The following is a 24521-nucleotide window of genomic DNA, read 5'->3' on the forward strand; positions in this document are numbered from 1 at the left end:
GAAGGCTTTCTCCCATTTCAATCATCAAAAACTCTTTCTCTCTAAGCATCTTCAGAAACAAATACAATGTGTTCTTGGTTGGGTCAAGGGAGTAGAACCTTTGAATCCAACAACGTTGTTAGGGCTTCATTGTATCCTGACAGCAATATTTTGCTGACCGATTGTACTCGCCAATATATTGGGAAGGGTCGAAATAATTGCTGAAAAGAATCGCAAGGCCTTGAAGCTCCAGTGATACAACATTCTTTTCTTTCTTGTTTTCATCCTCTATTATCCTGATTTTCCAACAAGATGGTTGTGCTTCAGTCAGTACCGTGGATTGGATTGCTACGAAGTATTGGGTTTTAATCAACCATGAAAACCATTTAAATGAATAATAACTCATCGTGTGCATGATGGTATTTGGGGTCGGCACTTCCTGTCATATGCTCCCAATAGGGTTTGCTACTGGCGGAAGAACATTATATTTATGGGGACGGTGTAGGATGATTAATTCTCTGCACTACGTGGTTATTGGACTCAAAAACGGACAATGGAAGCTTGAGAAAATAGGGAAATTCTCTGCGCTAAAGTAGATATCAATCCATGTCCGGTGTGTAATACGGCCATAAATCTAGACAAAAAAAGATCCCATGTTAAACAGTGAGGAAACCGTCTCTGCCTGTTGGTTTAACTTACAATGTATGATTGGTTTAACTTACCCTGCTTGGAAGGCCATGAAAGTTCCAATTAAATTTGCAAGTAGAGAACCCATCATATTAGGACTGTTTTTTCAAAATTCATACATATAAGGAAAAGAAAAAAAAAACCACACATAATTTTCTACAAAAATTAAAAGAGAAGATAAATAAAATCGCATATATTCATATATTTTATTCGCTCATTTATTAATGTAATCGCACTGTAACACAAATCATCGCCACGTAAAGGGGTGAAGCCACATGCATACACCAAGTTAAAAGGAAAAAGAATCGTAACGGGCACAAATCTAGTATGAATAATGTGCGGACAAATATATACCTTAACGGATGCCCGGATTTATCCCACGGACTTTGTCCCTCTTGGACATCCCTAGCTATTTCTCACGGTTGGGTCCCAGCCGTAATATGCCACAAATCAGAACCGGCCGTATCTAAACACAAACACCACTTCTTTTTAAATATGTCTATACGTTTACAAAAAGTCTCGGCAGACCGAGATAAAAACCATACAAAAAGAACCGCCCCTCACATCTCACCCCTGCACGTCTCCAGAAGGGTGAGGACCACAAAAAGAATAGAAAAAAAGATGTGAGAAGTGGTTTTTACCTGGTTTGTTTTCTCGGTCTGCAGAGAACTACTGATACATTTATGTATCAGATTCTATATTTAGATGATTATTGTGCAAAATATTAATGAATTTCAATCGGAGAACGTAAATTTAACAAGTCCTTTTTACAGGGTACCATCTCGCCGGCAACCCGTGGTTAGTTTACACTGACCTATCTATGTGAAAGATATGACAAACCGGGCAACCCGTGGTTAGTTTAGAAATTTCCAAAACTAAAATAGGAGAAATAAAAATCTAGTTACACCAAATAATTTATCTTTAAAAGTGAAACAGATTGAATTGCCTTTGTGCATAATTGCATTGTATTTATGTATGATGATTTCAAATCTGGTCGGCCAAAATTAATTGGAAACTGCAGAGTGCACAACTCCGATTTCGCCGGTGCTTACTTCATGTGCTAGTTAATGTGAACAATGTTTAATCACAATTACTTCTGCCAGAAGCTAAACAATTCCTTTATGAGATTCCAAGAAATTTCGATGTATAATTTACACAAAATTGGTTAAAAAGATCAAAATCAATAATTCCTGGGTGAAATGGACAGTTAGATTTGAAATAGACAAAAATGTAAAAATAGGCAGGATGTAACCAGTTTCATCGTGCCCATTTTTAAATATTTTTTCTTATTTTTAATTTACACAGGATGTATCCAGCTTTATCCTTCCTATTTTTTTTTGGCCATTTCACCCAAACTATTTTTTACTCGTCCATTTGAACCGTGATTTAAAAATATTTAGACAAATGACCCATTTTCCGTATAATTTAACTAGATTTTTGTTTCACTCGATCGCCGCCCATGAACCACTTGAATATAAAAAATGGTCAAGTAGATTTTTTTTGTTTGATTGAATCACCGCTCATGACCACTTGAATAAAAGAAATGGTTTCCTCGTAGCAACAGTTCAATGCTGAACGTGGTGCGACTTGCATCTACTGACAAAACCATGAGCTGTTTATTTAATTATGTCGCGGTGGCTTGATTCAGCAGCGAAGTACTGAGCAAGGTGTATATTGGTCCGACATCAACAACCGATCCCTTAACTAGTCCCTGATAAACCTGGGTAAGCTTAGAAATCAATCCCAAATCAATCCTTTGATAACCTGGGTATCCTTTGGGTAAGGTGTATTAGTTGTGGTACGTCAGTTGTTGACTTTCACGCGCTACTATGAGAAGTATGCCCTTTGGGTATACTTCGTATCAGGGGCAGAGTCATTGGGAGGCAAAACCAGTTGAGGGTACGCAAAAGGAAAACATTAGGCTTGGGGTGCGGAGATGGCTTAGGATAGGTAAAGTTGGGCGTGGTAGCCAGCCCGACACGGTAGGCTACTACCTACCCTTGTAATGGGTTGGCTCTGCCACTGCTTTGTTCCTTCGATTATCTTTGTTGATTCCCCCATGTCAATTTTGGCCGACTTTTCCCCCTCTTTGTATCAACGATGAGGATTATGATTCCACTGGTGCTACGAAATGCCCATGCCCGAGATTTCCAAACCATTTTGGACGATGTTGAATAAACTGTTGAAGAATAAACCAAGATACTATGAAGAAGACAGAAGGGATCAACAAGTATTGTTGATATGGTGGTACGGTATTTAGAAGTTTACTTGGGTTGCAAGTATTACTGGTTTTAAGAGTTTGTTTACGTGAGAATTGTCTAGAAGTTTCTTTGTTAGAGTTTGATTATGTTAAGAAAGTCTTTTTACTTGAGAGTCAGGTTTGTTAGTCATATAAATAGGTTGTTGAGCCATGAGTCGAAATACATCAATTAGGAGAAGTTTGTTTGAGTTTAGTTTTGTGTTCTTTCATTAAGTCTTTGATATCAGATTTTCTACATCTGGTATCAGAGCACTGGTATCAGGTTCTAGGGCTGTGGGTATGATAGTTTGAGTTAAAGAAGATGACGAGTTTGAGTTCGATTACGGTACCAGTGTTTAAAGGTAAAAACTTTGAACATTGGAGGTTGCAGATGGAGAATATTTTCACATACCAGGAAGTATGGGATATTGTGAAAGATGGTTATGCTGAACCAGCAGAAGGAGTAGTACTTGAAGGAGCTGCGCTAACTCTATTAACTAAAAACAGAAAGAAGAATTCTAAAACTACATATATTCTTCATCAGGGCATTCATGAATCTCTCATGGACAGGATATCGATGAAATATACTTGTTTTAGAGAAGTTTTCTCTTGGGGCTTGTTTTCCTATAAACAGGGTTGGTTTCCCTTACAAACCAAATCAAAACTGTGCTACTTATTATGATTCTTTGGAGAACATAACATGATCAGGGAAGTAGAAAAGTCCAGGCCGGGTTTGAATTTGTTAGACGACCAAAGGAACCGAATCTCATTATCATTTGCCCTTTTCTTTTTCTTTTTCTTTTTCTTTACTCTGCTGTAGCTTCAAAATATTGTATTCAGATCATGGTGAGGTCCGCAAAAAATGGCTTCTTGTATTGATTTTTATTTTGTAAATAATTGTATCGCAAAAAAAAAATAAAATAAAATCGTGGTGCTCAAACGAACCCGCCATAAGTGTCTTTGTCACTCCTGAGTTTGCTACATGAACCATATACAGTAGAACCCTATAAATTAATCCGCGATAAATTAATAATCACAAAATTAGTTAAAAAGACCAAAATCAACAATTCCTGGGTGAAATGGACAGTTAGATTTTGATACTGTTTAAATGGACAAAAATGGAAAAATAGGCAGGATGTAACCAGTTTCATCATGCCCATTTTCAAATATTTTTTCTTATTTTTAATTTACACAGGATGTATCCAGTTTCATCCTTGCTATTTTTTAAATTTAAGCTAGGATGAAACCAGTTTCATCCTTACTATTTTTTTTTTGGCCATTTCACCCAAACTATTTTTTACTCGTCCATTTAAACCGTGATTTAAAAATATTTGGACAAATGACCCATTTTCCGATTAATAATCACCATAATTAATAAATTTTGCCGGTCCCAAGTCAGGACCAACGTGTTAAATTAATAATTCGCTAAATTTATAAAATAATAATTTATTTTAGCTTCCTTTAGGTCCCTTCGAATATATAAATTAATAACTCTCCAATTTATATAAATTTAATTTTACGTTTATGCTAATTTGGTAAAGAATGATTTAATTGTGACTTGGTTTTTCTTAAAATTGATTTCACATTAAATTTCATGTTGGTTTTTTCTTAACATTAAAAGAGTTTTTGGTATTGTTGTTTCCTGATGCAATAAAAACCTATTCAACATCGTTACAACTTTGATAGCTTATTTACATGAAGGTGGCTCTGTAACTACACTTTCATCTTCGACTTCCACATCATCACTTTCGTCTTTTCCATGACACTCTCAATTATTTCTTCGTCAGTCAAAAAGTCTGAAATAATATCCTTTTGAGGGCAGTTTAAATGAAATTCAACATTCATTCCACTGTGAAAAATCAATCCATTGATTAACAATTTTCCAATTCCTTCATTATTATCTAACGCTTTACTTGGAGTTTTTGGTACGGTGTTATCTATTGAACGAATCTTGCAATAACGAAAACAATTTGCAATGGAATAAGGTGTATTGGTGCATTTTGTTGATTATTTTTTTTTTGTAAAATTTAACAATATTTTGATAAATTAATAAATTATTAATTATTAATTATTAATTTATAATATTATTTAATATCGCGATAAATTGATAAATTTTACCAGTCCCAACGCTATTATTTTATAGGGGTTATACTGTAATCTCAAGTAAAACATACCTTATTAGGCACTAGCGTGCTGGAGATTTGTTCTTGTTGAATAAAATCCTTCTTCAATTATATATATCACTACAAGAAACTTAACGTATTGCAGCACCCAATGGTTATGGCATAAACCCCTACTAGTGTCGCGATAACCTATATAGCAAGAAGTCTATTGTTGTACCCAATCTTTATTGCTGCAGCAAAAGATTATACTTTTTTGCCACACTCTTTCCATATTGTTGCTACAGTTGTGTGGTAAAACTTTCATTTTGCAGCAATAAATTATAGCTTTTAGCTGTAGCTGAAAAGTATTGTGACTAGAAATTTTCTTTTGCCACACCTATATTGAAGGTGTGGCGATATATGGTGTAGCAATAGCTATATTATCATAAAAAACGAAACATGTTTATTTTGCATTTCCATCATGTTTCTAGATTGAAAAGTAAAACTGACACCCTAGTTTAAATAGAATGGCTAAGGGCTTACTGATTCCTACACTTGAGGCATCCACATAAGGAAGCTTACAAGAAGCTTGCACATAAGAGATTGTTGTCTAGCAAAGTCGGACTTCTGTGAACAAGTTTTTCAATTCCCTATCCATTCGGAGGTGGAGCCAGGTTTGTGGAGAAATGGACAAAAAATGTTTTACTCATCCATGCCACAACTTGATATGGATGCAAAACGGGTCAAGAGCCAAAGCGTAAACAATTAGGCTTAGGAGCCAGCTGGTTGGGGTGAGCATTTGGCCTAAAATCCGGGATTTGACCCATCCTAATTGTATTTTTGCGAGTTGGTTTTCATACCGTTTGCTATTAGGTTGGATGCGGATAAGATTTTTGAAATCCAACGTATTATGAATTGGGCATGAATGCAATCATGATAATTCGTTGGACATTCGTACCATTATATTGACATCCACAACTCAAAAGAGTGGTTAAAAAGTTATTCAAAATCTTATCTAGTCCAACCGCCCATGGTGACCAGGAGATGCATCATGCTTACAACAGAAGTGTCTTTTAATCAAAACAAGAGCAAATCCTTAACCGAGGTATGTCAGGTTAGTTACATGCCCCAACTTAGTATTATTCGTTAGAACGTAAATATAATTTACAATTTTATAGTAGAGGTTTGAGGTAGATGCAGTGTTGCTTTTTTTGCATTAAAATGTTGATGAAGCTCATTCAGACACTTCCTTAAGCACATATCTGAATAAAAAAAATAACTTCATTTATTTACCTTACGTAATATTTCCAAAATAAGAGAAAGTTTTAATCAACGATTTCTCATTCACTGCTCATGACAGACCTGTTCGTTCAATAACCAAAAAAACCAATAATTATTTTATAATTTAACTCATAAGATGATCATAAAACAAATCCATTAAATTATTCGTCGTATCCAATCCGTTCATTCGTGCAACTGTTTGATGTTAGATTCGATGTAGATGTCAAATTTGAAATCCTTAATGAGTTGGATTGGATGCAGATGAGTTGAAAACCGGTTCATACATACTCACCCCTACCAGCTGGTCTGTGTGTGCACCTGAAAACCCATGCTCTAAGCTAGCTCTACCCCCGCTTCCATTAGTTACACATTAAGCACATGCCACGTCCTGTACATCACAAGAGTTGTGATACTAACATTTTTCTCCTGGTAATGCTAAAAATATTATTTAGATTGATCAACCAATAAGTATAACTTAATGCCAGTAAAACCACTCTTGTCAATCAACCTCATGTGGATTTTATGGAAAATTCCATTTCAAAAGGTGATGAGATGAAAATGAGAAGCAGCCTGGAAGATATCGGAGATGATATCGAGGAAAAAAGAGACGGTGATTGAGATTAGGAAAAAATAGATAAAGCAAAAAGAGTAAAAGATCGAGGGAAGCGGAGTAGGAGGAAGATAAAGATTAGCAGTTGTTCAACCATTTACGCACATGAATTTAGTTAAAGAGATTGTTCTCGGGCCAAATACAAATGTCCTATTTTTTTCGACTTTTCGAATCCACAGCGTTTTTCTATATATTTTTGCATTTTGCAAATCTAGGTCCGTTTTGATTTAGTCTTACTGTAAAAAAAAAAAAACGAATTTCCTCTAGTTAAGTGCAAAGTGACAGTTATCTCACCTATTAAAAATCCTTATTTACCCCTTAATCACATCTTCTAGGTGGGGAGGATAAATGATTCAACGATCCTGAAAGCGGTGTAACGATCCTGAACCGGGATCAGCGGACCTGAAAGCAGTTTAACGATCCCGAATCTGGCTCGACGAATCTGAAAAGTGTTGTAGAAGGTCGATTTCCCAATACACTTGGTAATGATGAACCCTTTTGGGAAACGATGTAACAAAATTGAAAATGGTCATATTATCTTGAATCGCGCTCGACAAAATCTGAAAAATGACATAAAAAATCAACATGGAAAGGGCAAAGGGTAAATAAGTAAATTGTATTGGCATTTAACCAAGAAGATGGAAAAAGCATCAGAGTGGATTTGCAAATGTCAATAAAAGATGGATATATTTGTCTTTCAGTGTCTTTCAGACTTGATAACAGTTGTATACCGGTTTATCTTCCTTATCGGGGCGGCTATGATGTGGTCGGGCCGCATACTCAAAATATGTGGTCCATTTTCTTTTTTTGACACGTATATAAAGTAAAAGATAAAATGAAAAACACTTTTATTACAAAAATATTTAGCTAACTTTTTTGAATTAACTTCTTATTTTTTCTCATAAGAGGAATGTTTAGCAGGGATTTAGAAGAGGCAGATTTAAGTTTATATAATATTAGAAAAAAAAAGGGACCGCATATTTTAAGTATGCGGTCCGACCACATCCTAGCAGGGGCGCTCCCTTATTCTATGAGACATGAAATTTGGTGATCTTTGTGTCAAAGGTTAAAAGAATTGATCAGTTTTCCTCGTTTGTGATCAATGGCCATGTGGAAAGTATTGCCTTGGGAAACGAATTTGTTCGTCGGTTAAATATTGCCTTACTCATGTAATTGGTTGGTTCTCATTTTGGTTAACATTAAAGAAAATATGCAATCTAGTTAGCAGCTTCATCTTGGAAAGCGGAAAATTCTATTGGATTTGGTATTCCGAAGGAGAAAAATTGACTTGGTAGATAATTAACCGAGTTGTGTTAAAAGGGAAAGATTGTGGCTACTAAATTTTCATGCCTGTTATAACTATAACAGTTTGTCTTGCATAGGACATCTTGTTTGTTTCGTGGCCCTTGAGGAGAAGATGCAACGCTGTCTCCTCAAGTGCTCAATTGGCTCCAGAATTCCTTGCTCCAGGTGATCTCTTCCCACTGATAGACCTTGCAGGTGTATTCAATTCCTTATACACATTCAATTTTTGGGTAGTAGCGTGCTATACATTTGTTTTGCTTACTTTGATAATTTGTCTAATAAATCAATACAGGCAATAAATTCTAAGGTCAACATAGAATGGGCTATATTAGGGACCAAGTTACCTCAACACCTAATTAACGGCAGTTGTACTGAAGAGTTGTTCTTATTAAAAAAAATCGATCCTTACTTCGTTTATCATAGGTAACATCAACGATTTATAAGGTCAGAGAACAAAATGGAAGATTGGCGAAGATAACTTATGATTAGGGAGTGGACAATGACGGGTTCGAATTTGATAAAAGATGAATGGCCGGGTTAGAACTTTGATAGAAGATGAAAGGAAACGAATCTCATTGTCAGCTGCCCATTTTGCTTGCTTCCATTTTTTTTGTGTAGCTTCAAGCCTTTCAAACATCGCAGGACCATTCCGAAATATTGCAACGCTCCATGATATTTATCATGAAGGGTTGTTTTATTATCAATAGAGGCAACAACGGTGAGGTCCGCATAAATTGGCTTCATGTATTGAATTATTGCACAGAATGACATAATCGTATTGAAAAACAATATGTGGTGCTCAAACAAACAGACTACAAGTCTCTTTGTGACACCTGATTTTGTCGAAGGGACCATTATCATCTAAAGTAAACAAACCTCTTTTTTTTTTATAGGAAAAATTAGGCAAGGCCTAACAATCAGACAAAGTAGTAGAAGTATCGGTGTCCAAACTGGTAGGAGTACTATTTTCATAGTTCTTACAAGCGATAGCGATGTTTAGAGATTGTAAAATTTGGTAGTCTATGTATGATATTAAGACTAGTTAATACAAAAGTAACAGGATTAATTTTTAAATAAGTGTCTTCATTGGTGTTTTGCCTTGCTTCATAATAATTGCCGGTGAATCTTCCCTTGATGACTTGATTGTAGAGAGATTGGAATCTTAACAGAATTTCAACGGATTCAACTTGTTGGAGATTCCTTCTTATCTTATACTAATATAAAGAAAAGAGCTCTTTTTGGTAGGAGATCCCCTAAATTACTTAGTTGTCCCCATTTTTTTACATATTTACATAAGTACCATTGTTTTAAAAATAGATCAAATTTTCAAAACTTAATATCTTTCAAAATATACACCGGATTTTTTTTAAAATTTATATATTTGAAAAACTCTTTCAATTATCTACATAACGAGTACAAATAAGAATAGTAAATTTTTGTTTTAGGAAAAAAATTTCATGGCTTTCAAATTTAGTATTGTTGGATGAGTAAAGATTCAAGTATGTGCATCGCCCATGTGTCCTTCCTAGTTGTCATAAACAGAAGTCATTAACCAAACCTCATTATGTATTTCCTTCATGTTGCACAATAGAAAGTAAAACTGGTACCCTGGTTTAAATCGAATGGCTTCCCTGTTCACCCGTAAAGGCTTACAGATTTCGACTTGGGGCATCCACATAAGGTAAGTTACAAGCATCTTGCACACAAGAGCTTATTGTCTAGCAAAGTCGAATTTCGGTGAACAGATTTTCTAACTCCTTCGTATATTCAGCGGCAGAATCTCAAGATCACATCTTAATTCATTGCAAAGTGGCACACAAGGTTTGGTCTTCATTAACTCCAGATAAAGATTGGGCATGGGCATGGGCTCTTCATTAACCACATTTCTGGCAATTCTTGGAAAATTATATGGAATTTAATTCCGGCAGCGGATTATTTGGACGCTATGGAATGAGAGAAATTGTCGAATTTTTGAAAAAAAGTAAATCTTCAAGACGGATGGAGATCTATGTGATAATGCTAAGGTTCTTTTTCTCTTTTTGGCTGCTGCGGCTGGAAACAAAATCCATGCAAATTTTTCACACACCATCATAAACTGGGCATCTGTATTTCACTAGCTGTAATGTTTGTTTTCTTATTTTTTGTTCACTACCTCTGGTAGTGTTATTGTGCATTCTTTCTCCTTTTAATACATCTTCTCTTCCTATCAAAAAAAAAAAAAAATTCAGCGGCAGAGCCAGTTTTGTAGGAAAAGGGGTGCAAAAGGTTTTACTTATCCATGCCACAAGTTGGATATAGGCCATGGCCATGGGTGCACAATGGACTTGAGAGCCCAATCTAAAAATAAAAATATAATGATTTTTTAGGGACCATGGTTTTTTTGAGGGGATCATGATTTTATTAGGCCACCTTCCCTATAATGTTAAGGGGTGTCCTAAAACGTTGAAATGACTAACCTACCCTTAACCTAATTTAATTTAAAACCAACCTAATAACCACCTATATATATATATATATAACCACCACCTCCTCCCACCACCACTGCCCACCACCGCCGATTACCACCACCACCACCTCCGATTATCACCACCACCAACCACCGATTACCACCACCACCACCTACGATTATCACCACCACCAACCACCGATTACAACCACCACCTCCTCCAACCACCACCACCACTGCCTATTTAAGAAATGTAACAACATCAATGTAATCACAATTAAGTTCGGTTACATAATAATTTTATCGAGTATAAAAGACGCCAGTCGCAACTTGATTCTGCCATGGGACCACTCCGGAGGTATTTTCCAACAAACCCTTCGCTTTAATTTGATTTTGATTGCTTCAATCGAATAGAAATCATTAAAATAGGGTTTTAATAGGAGTTACAGAGTCATGTTCGGTTAGGTCGATTTTCCAAAAAACCCTAGTTTACTAACCGAACTTCTTGAAAATGAAGAACACGAAGAACAGTTCGGTTCTATTGGATTTAAAACTAAGTCACCGAACTCTCTGTTCGGTTGTTTCGCAAAAAAAATTTAAGATTACAAAGTAACCGAACTCCACCCTTAGAACCGAAAAAAACAAATCCATCTAACCGAACTGCGTTGTTGTGGCCACTATGTTGAGTTCCAAAATAACCGAACTTAGCCAATAGAGTTCGGTTTGTTCGCAAAAAATTTTAAAACTACAAAGTAACCGAACTTAGCCAATAGATGCTGGAACTTCACATTTTTGTTTGTTTGTTAAGTTCGGTAACTTCACAATTTTATCGCAGAAACCGAACTCAGAGTTCGGTTGGTTAGCTGTTTGGTTCAAGTTTGCGAAAGAACCGAACTTTGTAAACTTATATATTCTTATATTACGTAAAGTTCGGTTAGATCAAAAGTGCATGCAGTTTGCGAACCAACCGAACATAACGCTGTAACTCCTAGAAATTATTAGAGAGTTCGGTAACCTGCATGTTTGGAACAAGTAATCGAACTACACTTTCAGGTGAGTTCGGTTACTTGTTCATCTCACGGGGCAACTAAACTACAACTTCAGATGAGTTCGATTACTTGTTCTTCATATAAAGTAACCGAACTGTTCAAAATCCAGTTCAAATCCGGATCATTTTGAAGATTAACAAGTATTCTAGGAGAGGATGGAGATGAAGAATCAGATGAGTTTTCATCATATGAATACTCAAACTTGTTGAATTGGAAAAAAAGATTTTATTTTCCATGTTTTTCTCCTTCATCTTCTCTAACTCTACTCTCTCAATAATTCTACTCAACTAATAATAAACCCATCTTTTAATTTAATCTCACTAATTGTCTTTAACTAAATCATTCACTAATCATAACCTAAAATTAATTAAGAGGATAGATTAGGTATTAAATAAATAACTAGATATGGGGTGACCTAGAATTACTTCTAATACCTTTACCCAATATAAAACCATGGTCCCAAAAAATCGTTCTAAAAATAAATGTCAAAACGTACATATATAACTGGGCTTGGGAGCCAGATAGGCTACGTGTGCAACTGGACGCCCATGCTCTAAGCTTGCGCATACATTAATTAGTAAGGAGTACAATCCATGTCTAGTACATCACAATTATTAAACTCATGCGGATTCAATGGAAAGTTTCGTTTCAAAAAATTGTTGAGAAGTGAAGGAGAAGAAACCTGGAAGATTACCGCAGATGATAGAGAGGAAACAAGAGACGGTGATTGAGAGTAGGAAAAATGAAGCAAAGAAGAGTGGAAGATTGTGGGAAGTGGACTAGCAGAAGATAAAAAAGAGCAGAATACCGCCTGAGTTGTTTGTAAGAGCAGTAGTTCGACCATTTCATTACAGGAATTTACTTAAAGGAAATGGTATGTTGTCCTAAATTGTTTTGATATATGCTCAACTGGTCATGTAGGGGATGAACAGCTATATAATTGTTCCTCGGTCAAGTATTGCCTTAATTATTTATTTTTTATGCAAAAGAGAGAAATTAATCGAACAAAGCTTTTGGGTGGAAGCCCAGCAACAAGCTGGGCTCCAACACCTCTTTGAATAATAACGCCTAATCTATGAAAAATAAAACTATCAAAACCACTACTAGCATTATTATTGACTAGACAATTTTCAAACGCTTGAAAAAACACAAAGTTTCATCACCCAGTTCCCCTAAAGTAGAGAAGGCTAGAACACCCAAATCATAACCCAAAGAAGTACACTTGTCCATATCAGAAGAGAATTTTTTGTAGAATAAGGAGAATATACAAATGCTCTACCAGAGATAGAGAAAGGCCAAAAACTAATAAAATACATTGTCCCAATTTTGAACAGAATGAGCAAAATAAAATGTAACCTATCTCCTGAAGCTACTGCCCATGCAAGTATTAGCTTAATTTGGAGTAATTGAGATACTCTAAAGTGTATGTAATCTCCGTTGTATTAACCTTGGCTTGATTCTTGGTTTTCTTTTTTCTTTTTAATATAACCTTCTCTTCCAAAAAAAAAAAACTAAAGCTCTAGCATTATCAACTAGGTCCGTATCAGTCATGTACTAATAATTTTTCTCAAAAATGCCGCAATTCCATTCTCGCCAAAGAATCCACATGATATATTGGGAAGCAGAGAGATTCTATTAGGTTTGGTTTTTGTATACATTTTTTTTTTCCTTCTAGCGTTACACTGATGATAAAATTCACATTTTCTGTTGTTTTTTTTCGTCTGTTCCGTAAAATGGGAGTTGCTGTTAAGATTTAAGACTTTGATACTGAACTTTGACTGGGCACGTTTTATGCTGAGCAAATTTTCGTATTTAAGTTTTACCTTATCCCTGAGTGAGTAGACAACAACCGGAAGAGATATCTATTGCGCGATCTTTAGCCAAGCAAACAGACACACCACAGACTATGAGCGGAGAAGCAAACACATCGCAAACAAAGAAGCAAAGCCAAACAAACAAATAAGCAAATTAAAGTCGCTGCATGCAAATTGCGGTGGATACATGCAAGTAAATAGGTCAATCCGCATCTCCAGTCAGCCGACAAAGCAAGCTGTACTCGGGAGTACATACGTCAATCACCACCTTCATCATCGCTGAGAGGCAGCGGGACAATCTCATACCTATAGCCGTAACCATTGTTGCCAGTAAATATGCCATCCTGCTTTACTGTAGTTTTTTTATCCCCATTTTTCAATACGTCATGCTGAGTGTAAGAGAAGGGTATGTCATAAGACATTCGTGTTGCCATCAGAGTTCCCTTTATTCTACTCATAGGTGGCACAGAAATAGTTTTCACAGATCCCACTTCAAGGCTTTCTTCCACAGTTCCACCCCAATCCGAAGATTTGGTACCCTCAGCGGAAACTTCCAACGAACCCGATTCCATGAATGGGACACCAAAGGTTATACTCATCTTGACACCAACTGTCAACGAGTTACTTGTGCTCCAGTTAGTTGTATTGGTAACTATTTTCTTGAGATTTAATTGTGACGTTACGGGATCTGAAGATTTGTTGCTCGAATCATCATCGATAAGTGAATCAGTTACCTCATTGTAGAGCCTTGCATCGGTAAGATGATATGTGACATTATAGATCTTCCTTGAGATAACGGGCTCCTCAATTTCCATGGAGCTCCAATCATCGGGATAGTCATTAACTGTGGCGAGGCCGCTCAGTCTACTGTCACGACTGTATCTGTTGCAAAACAAGCCGTTCCCCAGACATTTGAGAATGATTCGATTGCCATCAAGTATTGTGGGTAAAAACACTGTGTTGGCGGCATGCACTGTGGAGTCATCTGGCTGTTTTAACAATACCCATTCACTATCATCCATATCCGTCCAATAGGTGCCAAATGGAGTACTTTTCAGGCGGATGCCTCCATCACGACTCGGGGTCACCTCGTACTCAAACATTGAGGAATTATCGGCTTTGTTAAGAAAGTCCATGTGCCCGTCTTCATAGGTCTTAACGTGGTTTCCATTGTCGCCCTTGATCCTGATAAGGTCGGGCAACACAACGACGTCTTCCCAGTCGATGAAGTAGCACACGTCATCATCGTCGTTGTGAGTATCTGATAAATACAAATAACCGTCGTAAGGTGTGCCAGGGTACTGTAAATACCTAGCGTAGTAGCCGGTGCTGACATGACGGAGCCTGATGGAATCAACAAAAACAGGCTCGAAGAGCGTGCAAAATTCGTTGGATTGATCCTCCTCAGGTTTGTCAGCCATAGCACTAACAAATTTGTTTGGGCCAGCAATTTTTACCCAGTACTTGTTGTTCTGCAAAGACCGGATATGGACGAGTCCATTTCCAGTGGTAGCTGGTACCACCTCAAATCTTGTATCGAGGTGGAAACTGTAATCTCCGGTATACCGGAGTGCATTAGATAAAACTGGATCTTCTGGGTAGTGATGCAGGTATCTATCGTTTTGATTCGATTGGAGTATGACATATTTAGGTAGTGTATTTGCCTCGTTGACATTAACAACTGCCTCACCCACTTTCAAACTAAAAACCACTCCTACATCTCCTTCTCGAGTAGTAGTAGTATCATCAAAAGAAGAAACAGTGGTAGGAGTTGCTACTGCTGCTGCTTCCATTTTTTTTTGTTTTTTTTTTGCTTTTTCTTGGTTGTGTGTATCTTTGGGTACAAATCAAGTGGTATTTATAAGACCCATAACCCGTTGCATGATGAGCCAAGTGAGATAGATAAAGCTATAATTCACCTACTAGTCAAACATGTAGGACGTTTGTACTTCACCAAGTTATAAGAACCATCAGTCTTATCTGCAACTGGTCCTGTTGAATGTATTGGATATTGTATGTCAAGTCAATTAACGCTGGCTTGACCTTATTCTGTAAGTGTGTGAAAGACCTGCGTGTCTTATATTTGTGTTAATCATTACCTATTTAAGGTATATGATTATGTATGTATGAGATAACGTTTTTGTGTAATAATACTGCCAGTTTTCAAGATTTCTCATGGTATCATTGGTTCTAATCCAAAGGACCTGATTTTTTTCTGCAATACACCTTTTTACAAACAATCTTTTTCAGCAGTGTGTGAATCCATCAACAACCTTTCCTCGATAATCTTTTGATTCACTTCAAACAATCTTTTTATCAAAATTACTATTCATATTCAGAAATCAAATTAGGGTTCTTCATCAAAATTGGCATTCTTTGTTCTGAAATTTGTTAATGTCCGCTGCGAATCCTCTCATCGTATATACTAGACGAAAGAATATGGCTGATAATGATGGTAATTTTGTTATCCCTTTTACAAATATAAGTAATTTTGTTTCAGAAAAATTGGATTCATCCAACATTCTCATCTGACGAGACCAATTTGAATCGATTCTTTGTTCTGCTTCTTTGTTTGGGTATGTTAATGGAGAAGAAGTCGAACCAGAAAAACAAATCTTGGTTAATGGAATTCTTTCTGCAAATCCAAAGTGGGTCTATTGGAAAAAGGCAGATTCTTATGTGATGAGTTGTTTAAAAGCTACTTTTACTCCTTCTATCTCTGCTGATGTATTGGGGTTATCAACTGCTTAGGAGTTAGCTTCAAGACTCAATTCATGGCTCATAAAAGTATGCTTAGGAGTCAATTACATGGTTGCAAGAAAGGTAATTCTAATATTCAAGAATATCTTCAACTTATTAAGAAAAATGCTGATTCTTTAGATGTTATTGGAGAAAAAGTGTGTGAATCAGATTTGATTATGTATGTGTTGAATGGTTTAGGAAGAGAGTACGATAATTTTGTGATTTCTACACAAAATAGAGAAGTTCATTTTACTTTTGCTGAGATTAAACCAAGGTTATTAAGTCATGAGCAATGGCTTACAGAACAAAATCAAGTTACCAATTTTGTTTTTGATACTCAACATCCTTCTGGTTTTTATTCAAGATTCGGTAATAACAATAACAATGTTGGTAATGGTTATAGGAGAGGCAAGAATAAACCTTCAGCAGGTGGTAATTTCAATAACAACAACAACAACAAGAATTCTCATACTTCAAATTCGAATTCTTCTGGAGCTGCAAGTGGAAGGAGAGATTATTCTCAGGTTGAGTGTCAGATTTGTCGAAAGAAAGGACATTATGCTAGTAGGTGCCATTTTAGGTACTATCCACCACCATCTTCTTCAGCTACTAGTTCTATAAATGTTTCTCAGCAACAACAGCTTCAACCACAACATGGGTTTTCATCTATGGAGGATGTACACTTTTCAAATCATTCAGTTGCTTCTACTTCTGAAACTCCACAGTGGTTAGCTGACTCAGGGGATACAACACATATGACTGGCAATGATGGTTTAATTCAGAATACTTCTTCTTATAAAGGCAAAGACTCAGTTCAAGTTGGCAATGGTAAGTGTCTTGTTATCTCTTCTACTAGTATATCAACTATTTCAATACCTAAAACTAGTCTTGAGTTACACAATTTTTTGTTAGTACCAGATCTGAAGCATAATTTGTTGTCTGTTGCTAGATATACTAGAGAAAACCATTGTTACTTTCAACTGTTTCCTTAAGGTTATGAAATTAGATATTTGGATACTCATGCTTTGCTTGCTCATGGTAATGTAGTTAATAAATTGTATCCTTTGAATCATTCTGTTTTATTTCCATCCAAACAACTTGTCTTGTCTGCTCCTTCTCAAGTCTGGCATGATAGGCTGGGTCATCCTTCTAATCTTATTATTCAAAAATTACAATCTTAAAATCAAATTTCTTTGTCAACTTCTCATTCTTTGTCTTTGTGTCATCCTTGTCAGCTTGCCAAAAGCAAGAAACTTCCTTTTGATTTGTCTACTTCTCATGAAAACAAACCTTTATCTCTTGTACATTGTGATCTATGGGGTCCAACTGTTTCTTCTTTGCATGGATATAGATATTATATTGTTTTATTGATGACTTTAGTAGGTTCAATTGGATATATCCAATGGAACTTAAGTCTGATGCTTCTCAGTGCTTTGCACATTTTAAACAACACACTGAGAATCAGTTTTCTACAAAAATTATTTATTTTCAAGTGGATGGTGCTGCTGAACTTGTGAAAGGTCCTTTTAAAACCATTCTTGATCAATGTGGTATTAAACTTAGAAATTCTTGCCCCAAACTCCAGAGCAGAATGGTCTAGCTGAGAGAAAGCATAGACACATTATTGAAATGGGCAATGCTTTGTTGTTCAACGCTTTTTGTCCCAAAGAATTGTCGTATGATGCTTTATTAACTGGTTCTTATTTGATCAATAGAACTCCTACAAAAGTCTTAAATTTTAAATCTCCTTTTGAATTTCTTTTTGGAACACTTCCATATTATTCTTTTCTTAAAATTTTTGGGACTATTTGTCATCCTCATCTAGCTTATGCAAGAGCTGACAAATTGTCTCCTAAAACTGTTAAATGTGTCTTTTTGGGTTATAGTCCTTTCCATAAAGGGTATAAATGTTATAACCCAGTAGCTAAAAAGCTTTATATTTCAAGAAATGTTGTCTTTGATGAAACTCAGTTCTACTTCTCAAATTCTTTATTTGTGCCTGATGATTCTTTTTTCCATGATTCATTACCTATTGAGACACCTTCTCTTCTTGATTCTTCTTCTAAAACTACTATGGTTACTAGATCCCAAAAAGGTATTTTAAAACCTAAATTGTTTCCAGAACATGTTGCTCATTTTTCCTCCAAATATCTTATTTCTTCTGCTTTTACTTTTATGTTAACTACTTTATCTGAGCCCAAAACTTTTAAGCAAGCAATGAGTATTCCTGACTGGCGAGTATCTATGAAGGATGAATATGTTGCTTTGAGAAACAATGATACTTGGGATTATGTGGCTCCAGAGCCACATATGAACATTTTGGGGTGTAAATGGGTGTATAAGATCAAGCAGAAACCATATGGAACAGTTGATAGGTTCAAGTCTAGATTGGTTGCAAAAGGTTATGATCAACAAGATGGAATAGACTTTAATGAAACTTTTAGTCCAGTGGTTAAAGCTACAATGTGAGAGTTATTTTGTGTTTGGATTTAGCTTTTGATTGGAAAATTAGGCAGTTGGATGTGAGTATTGCCTTTTTTCATGGGTAATTGACTGAAAATGTGTATATGACACAACCTCAAGGTTTTATCAATCCTGATTATCCTTCTCATTTTGTTTGTAAGATGAAGAAGAGCTTATATGGGTTGAAACAAGCTCCTAGATATTGGTTTCATAGGTTTAGTTGTTTTTTGATTTCATAAGGTTTTCAGAAGGCAGTCTCAGATAATTCTATGTTTGTATACTTCTCTCAGCAGCATATCATTGTTCTATTGCTATACGTTGATGATATTTTGTTAACTGGCAGTTCTTATGTTTTGATTGATGATTTGATTATTGCTTTTAAGAATGAATTTTCTATGAAAGAGTTAAGAAATTTGGGTTATTTTCTGGGAATTGAATCTATTAGAGGACCTGATTCTATTGTCTTAACTCAGAATAAGTATACTTTGGACTTGTTGTCTAAGGAAAACATGCTTGATTGTAAGCCTTGTGATACACCAGTTACAAAAGGAGCAAGAGTGTCTTTGCATGATGGTACTAAGATAACTGATGTCAGTGAATATAGAACAATTTTAGGTAGTTTACAGTATTTAACTTTCACAAGGACGGATATTTGCTTTGGATTCAACTATGTGTCACAATTTATGCATTCTCCAACAAATGTTCATCTTCAACTAGTTAAGAGAATACTCAGATATTTGAAAGGCACAATAGGTATGGGTATTACCTTGAAGAAAGGTAGTTTAGAGTGTTTAAAAGCTTTTACAGATTCAGACTGGGCTGGTTGTCCAGATACTAGAAGGTCTACTTCAGGATATGCAGTCTTTTGGGGTGAAAATTTAGTTTCTTGGTCTTCTAAGAAACAACCCACTGTTTCTAAGTCTTCTGCTGAGGCTGAATATAAGTGTATGTATGTAGCTTTTTCTGAGTTGAAGTGGCTAGTATATTTGCTATCTGAGTTACATATTTCAGTTATTACTCCAACATTGTTTTATTGTGGCAATACCTGTGCAATGGCTTTAGCAACTAATCTTGTTTTTCATGCCAGGACAAAGCACATAAAAATTCAGTATCACACTATAAGGAAGCTGGTTGAGCAGGGATTCTTACAAATTCAACATGTTGCTCCATTCTCTTATGCATACTCAGTTGCAGAATTCTCAACTACAGCCTACTTCAGCATTAAGTCTTATAGAGATATAGTTTCCTTGTCTGTTCTCGTATGCATCCTCAGCTGATTGTGTGTGCTCAGTCTTACAGAGATATACTCAGTTACAGAGTTCTCAATTACAGTCTACTTCAGCATTCAGTCTTTCAGAGTTATAGTTTTTCTTTTTTTTTTTACTTTTCAAACTGATTGTGTGTGCTCTTACCAGTTTGAGGGGGTGTATTGGACACTGTATGTCAAGTCAACTAATGTTGACTTGACCTTATTCTGTAAGTGTGTGAAAGTCCTGTGTGTCTTATATTTGTGTTAATCATTGCCTATTTAAGGTATATAATTATATCTGTATGAGATAACGTTTTTGTGTAATAATAATACCATCAGTTTTCAAGATTTCTCAGAAAGAATGGATTACAAACGACTGATCGTGTTATTCGAAGAGGTATGTCAATTACAAACATAAACCGACGTCTATGTCGTCAAATAAATGAATCAATATCACACATCTTTATTCATTGTGCTTTTGCAAAGAAGGTGTGGAATCATTTCTTAGACCTATTAGAGCTACAGAGGAGACCGCCAGATTCGTGTATGTCTTGGCAGTTGAAATTCAACATTGAACGAGCTAAATTTTTTAAGTTTCGCTTGCCTTTCGCGGTATGAAGCAACTCTAGGAGAGGAACGAAAGAGTTTTTCGCAACAAAAAAACTAAATGAAAGAGCGGGTTATTATTCTTGTGAAGGCTTGCTTATTCAGTTGTGCAAGCGTTCATGAGTCTTTCAAACTATTTAAATTTCCAGATTTTGTGCATGATTGGGGGGGGTTTCATACGATAATTACTAGTTTCAACATGTACAATTGAACCTCGATAAACGAATGTTCGATAAATGAATAACCTCGCCAAATGAATAATTTTCTCCGATCCCGACTTGGGCCAAGGTGATAAATGAATAACCTCGCTTAATGCATTAATGAATAAAAAAATTGGATCCTTAAAGACCCTATAGAAATATAAACGAATAATCAGTGAACTATATATACATATATATATATATATATATATATACCAAAATACATAATCAGAAAATTTTACATAAAAGTATATGTAGGAATGAACTCAAAAGAAATCATTTATGGTTGATTGTTTTTTTCTTCCACCCAAACCAAAATGCACTGTATACTTAATTTTATGCAATGTTTGAACAATTTCTGGAATATTTTGCTCGTGTTGTAGCAAGTATTTTTTTAAAGTGACTATCGCTTTAAAAGCACTTAGATGACACATTTGGTACGGCGCTACTATCATCTGGTTCAGGATCATTCTCATTATTCATTACCGACTCAATAATTTCTTTGTCTGTTGGAGACTCCATAACTGCATCATTCTCGTTAGGATAGTTCAAAAGATCACATTTCTGTAACGTAAATTAGAAACGACACCAATTAATCTTTGGATTTTTTCTTCTAATTGACCATTTTCTGGTATACTTGTACATTTTCTCCTATACAATTTAACTTCTTAATTGAGAAAATATTGTCTAAATGAATAAATATTCATGTATCGATAAATAAATAACCCCGCTAAACGAATATTTTTGCGTTGTCCCGAGAGCATTCATTTATCGAGGTTCGACTGTACGAGGGGATTTCTCCGCGTCTGTTTTACATGAAGTAGTAGCACTGGGTAGTGTTCAATACATCTTAGATTATTACTATTACATGAAGTGAATATATGTTAGTGAAGATGGGATTTCCCCCCTTAAAAATCTTGTGTTTGATTCTAGTGTTGAATGACTGTTGGGACTAGCCCGACTATAGGTAAACGAACATAGAAGCGCACTTGCATATATAAATTTAGCATAGGTGGTCTCTTTGGCTTTCCAACAAACAGGCATAATATTTGCAGATATTTCCCAATCATACCATCTTTAAACGAACATTTCTTTTAGTATTTTGCTAAAAAAGAAGAAAACAAAGTTATCATTGGTGCAGATTTTCCCCACTACTATGCCTAAACTAACAATTCTTTTTTCAAGTTTCCTAAGAAGTAGGGATAAACCTACGAGAGGAATAACTTGTAGGCTTTAGCCTAGGTAGATCTCCAGTCCACTGGCCTGAACTTTTTTCTTTTTCTTTAAACACTTGGTCGGGGCCTGGAAAAAAAACCAGCCGCTGAGTCCATCTGAGAAGGAAAACAAATGATCCTATATGCTAGATTTTTTTTTTTTTTGTTTGTTTGATGGATGACTGTCACCACCTGAGATGGGACTGATGGTTCTGACTTGGTGAATTACAATGTTTTACATGTTTGACCAGTAGGTGAATGATTGCTTTTATCTATCAGTCTTGGCTAGTCATGCAATGGCGCTTATAAATACCACATGATTTATATCGAGACAAACACACAACGAAGGAAAAAACACAAACAGAAACAAAAAAAAAAAAAAGAAAGAAATTACTTGAGAATCAAAGAGAAAAATGGAAGCAGGATCAGCAGCAGCAACTTCTACCACTTTTTCTTCTCTAACTCTTAATGATGATGACACCACTCACGTGTACGTGCAGGAAGTACCATTAGAAAGTCGGATTCCACTTGTTGATGGAAGACAAGAAGGAGTAGTTATTTCTTTGAATGGAAATGATACAGATGTTCACGCCATCATGGCACAAACACTCCCAAAGTATGTTATCATCCAATCAAACCTTAATAATGTGTATGTGCACTTGTACACAGCAAATCCAGACGTGCCTGATGCCCTCCGGTATACTGGAGATTACAGTTTCGGGCTCGAAACTAGGTTTGAGGTGGTGCCAGCAACCACCGGAGCGGGACTCGTCCATATCCGGTGTTTGCAAAACAATAAGTACTGGGCAAATTTTGGTACGGGCAACAATTGGGTTACTGCCATGGCCGTCAAACCTGAGGAGAATCAATCTGACCGATACTGCACACTCTTCCAGCCAATTTTCGTCTATTCCAACAGTAACCGTGTGCTTAAGCTCCGCCATGTCAACACCGGCTACTATGTTAGACTATTTTATGGTGCCGGACATTACGACCATTCATTGTCTTTAATGGATGACAAAGATGACGATGTGTGCACCTTCATTGACTGGGATGACGTCGTTGTGTTGCCCGACCTTATCAGGATCAAGGGCGATAATGGAAACCACCTTAAGGCCTCTGATGGGGATGGGTATATGGACTTCCTTCAACAAGCCGATAATTCCTCAATGTTTGACTATGAGGTGTCTCCGAGTCGCGACGGAGGCGTCCGCCTGAAGAGTACTCAATTTGGCACCTATTGGACAGATATGGATACCAGTTCTTGGGTATTATTAAAGCAGCTTGATGACCCCACAGTCCATGCCACCAACACCGTTTTCTTGCCCACTGTACTTGATGGCAACCGCATCATTATGAAATGCTTGAAGAACGGCCTTTTCTGCAACAGATACAGTCACGATGGTAGGTTGAGCGGCCTCGCCACACTTTCTCCCTATCCCGACGAGTGGAGTTCTTTGGAGATTGAGGAGCCCATTGTATCAAGGACGATCTCTAACGTAATATATCACCTAACTGATGCACGTCTTTACAATGAGAAAAGTGTTGCGCTTATAACTGATGATTCAAGCAACAGAACTCCGAATCCCTTAACGTCGGAGGTAGATCTTAAGACTTCAGTTATTAATACAACTAATTGGAGTACGAGTGTCGCATTCAAAGTGGGTGTCAAGGTGACTTTAACCTATGGGGTCCCATTCATAGCATCGGGTTCGCTTGAGGTTTCCGCTGAGAGTACCACATCTACGGATTGGGGAGGAACAGAGGAAGAAAGCGTTGAAGTGGGATCTGCGAAAACGATTACAGTGGAACCTATGAATAGGTTGAAAGCGACTCTGATGGCAACACGGCTTTCGTACGACATACCTTTCTCGTACACTCAGCATGACATATTAAAAAATGGGGATAAAAAACCTATTGAAAGGCACGATGGTGTTTTTACTGGCAACAATGGCTACGGCTATAAATTCGAAGTTGCCCCGCTACCACTCGAGCCGCTTCCAGCTCTAGAGTAAAGCTCGCTTTATTGGTGGCTATAATGATGGTGATGATTGACGAATTTGAGTGCATGCATCCACCTCGATTTGCATGCAGTGATCTTCGTTTGCTTGTTTGTTTGACTTTGCTTCTTTGTTTGTTTTTCTGCTCAACACCGGAAAATTGATGTCTCTCTTGTGTGTTTGTCTGTTTCTAATTTTAAAGGTTCATGAGTAATTTGTCAAGCGCCACGCCTACTAAACAGTGGTTTCCCCTGAGAAATGTAATTCTCCCTAAAAAAAATGTTTTAATTTGATTCCATCCATCAATCTGTATCTCCATATAGAAACCACCACCAAAATCATGGTAAATCTTCTTCTACAAAGGATTGAATAGCTGCTTTAGAATCCCATCTAATCAAACACATCATACGCTTTATGCCATATAATTGGTAACTATAACAGGTGTGATCAGGGCCGTCTTACGGAATCGGGGTACCCTAGGCGACCAAAAAAAATGGGGCCTTTTTTGTATTACCGAATTACCAATACATTACAA

General features: G+C 36.4%; 2 protein-coding genes and 1 long non-coding RNA gene across 3 annotated transcripts; 2 read left to right on the forward strand and 1 right to left on the reverse strand.

Annotated features, from left to right (window-relative positions):
- Positions 1–5949: 5949 nt before the first annotated feature.
- LOC113327719 lies at positions 5950–10311 on the forward strand. The gene is made up of 3 exons (XR_003349158.1): positions 5950–6121; positions 9795–9884; positions 9975–10311. It is a non-coding gene; the product is annotated as an uncharacterized LOC113327719 (long non-coding RNA).
- Positions 10312–13769: 3458 nt separating this feature from the next.
- Positions 13770–15305, reverse strand: LOC113327988. The gene has a single exon (XM_026575089.1). It carries the CDS (start codon positions 15303–15305, stop codon positions 13770–13772), a length of 1536 nt encoding a protein of 511 aa, XP_026430874.1.
- Positions 15306–22399: 7094 nt separating this feature from the next.
- Positions 22400–24001, forward strand: LOC113327990. Its single transcript, XM_026575090.1, has one exon. The coding sequence runs from the start codon at positions 22400–22402 to the stop codon at positions 23999–24001; it is 1602 nt and encodes a 533-aa protein (XP_026430875.1).
- The last annotated feature ends 520 nt before the right edge of the window (positions 24002–24521 follow it).

The sequence above is a fragment of the Papaver somniferum genome, unplaced genomic scaffold, assembly GCF_003573695.1.
Source record: "Papaver somniferum cultivar HN1 unplaced genomic scaffold, ASM357369v1 unplaced-scaffold_107, whole genome shotgun sequence".
Classification (NCBI taxonomy): Eukaryota; Viridiplantae; Streptophyta; class Magnoliopsida; order Ranunculales; family Papaveraceae; genus Papaver; species Papaver somniferum.

Excerpts from the sequence above, each read along its gene's own strand:
- LOC113327988 (XM_026575089.1), bottom strand. The coding sequence starts at position 15,305 with ATGGAAGCAGCAGCAGTAGCAACTCCTACCACTGTTTCTTCTTTTGAT.
- LOC113327990 (XM_026575090.1), top strand. The coding sequence starts at position 22,400 with ATGGAAGCAGGATCAGCAGCAGCAACTTCTACCACTTTTTCTTCTCTA.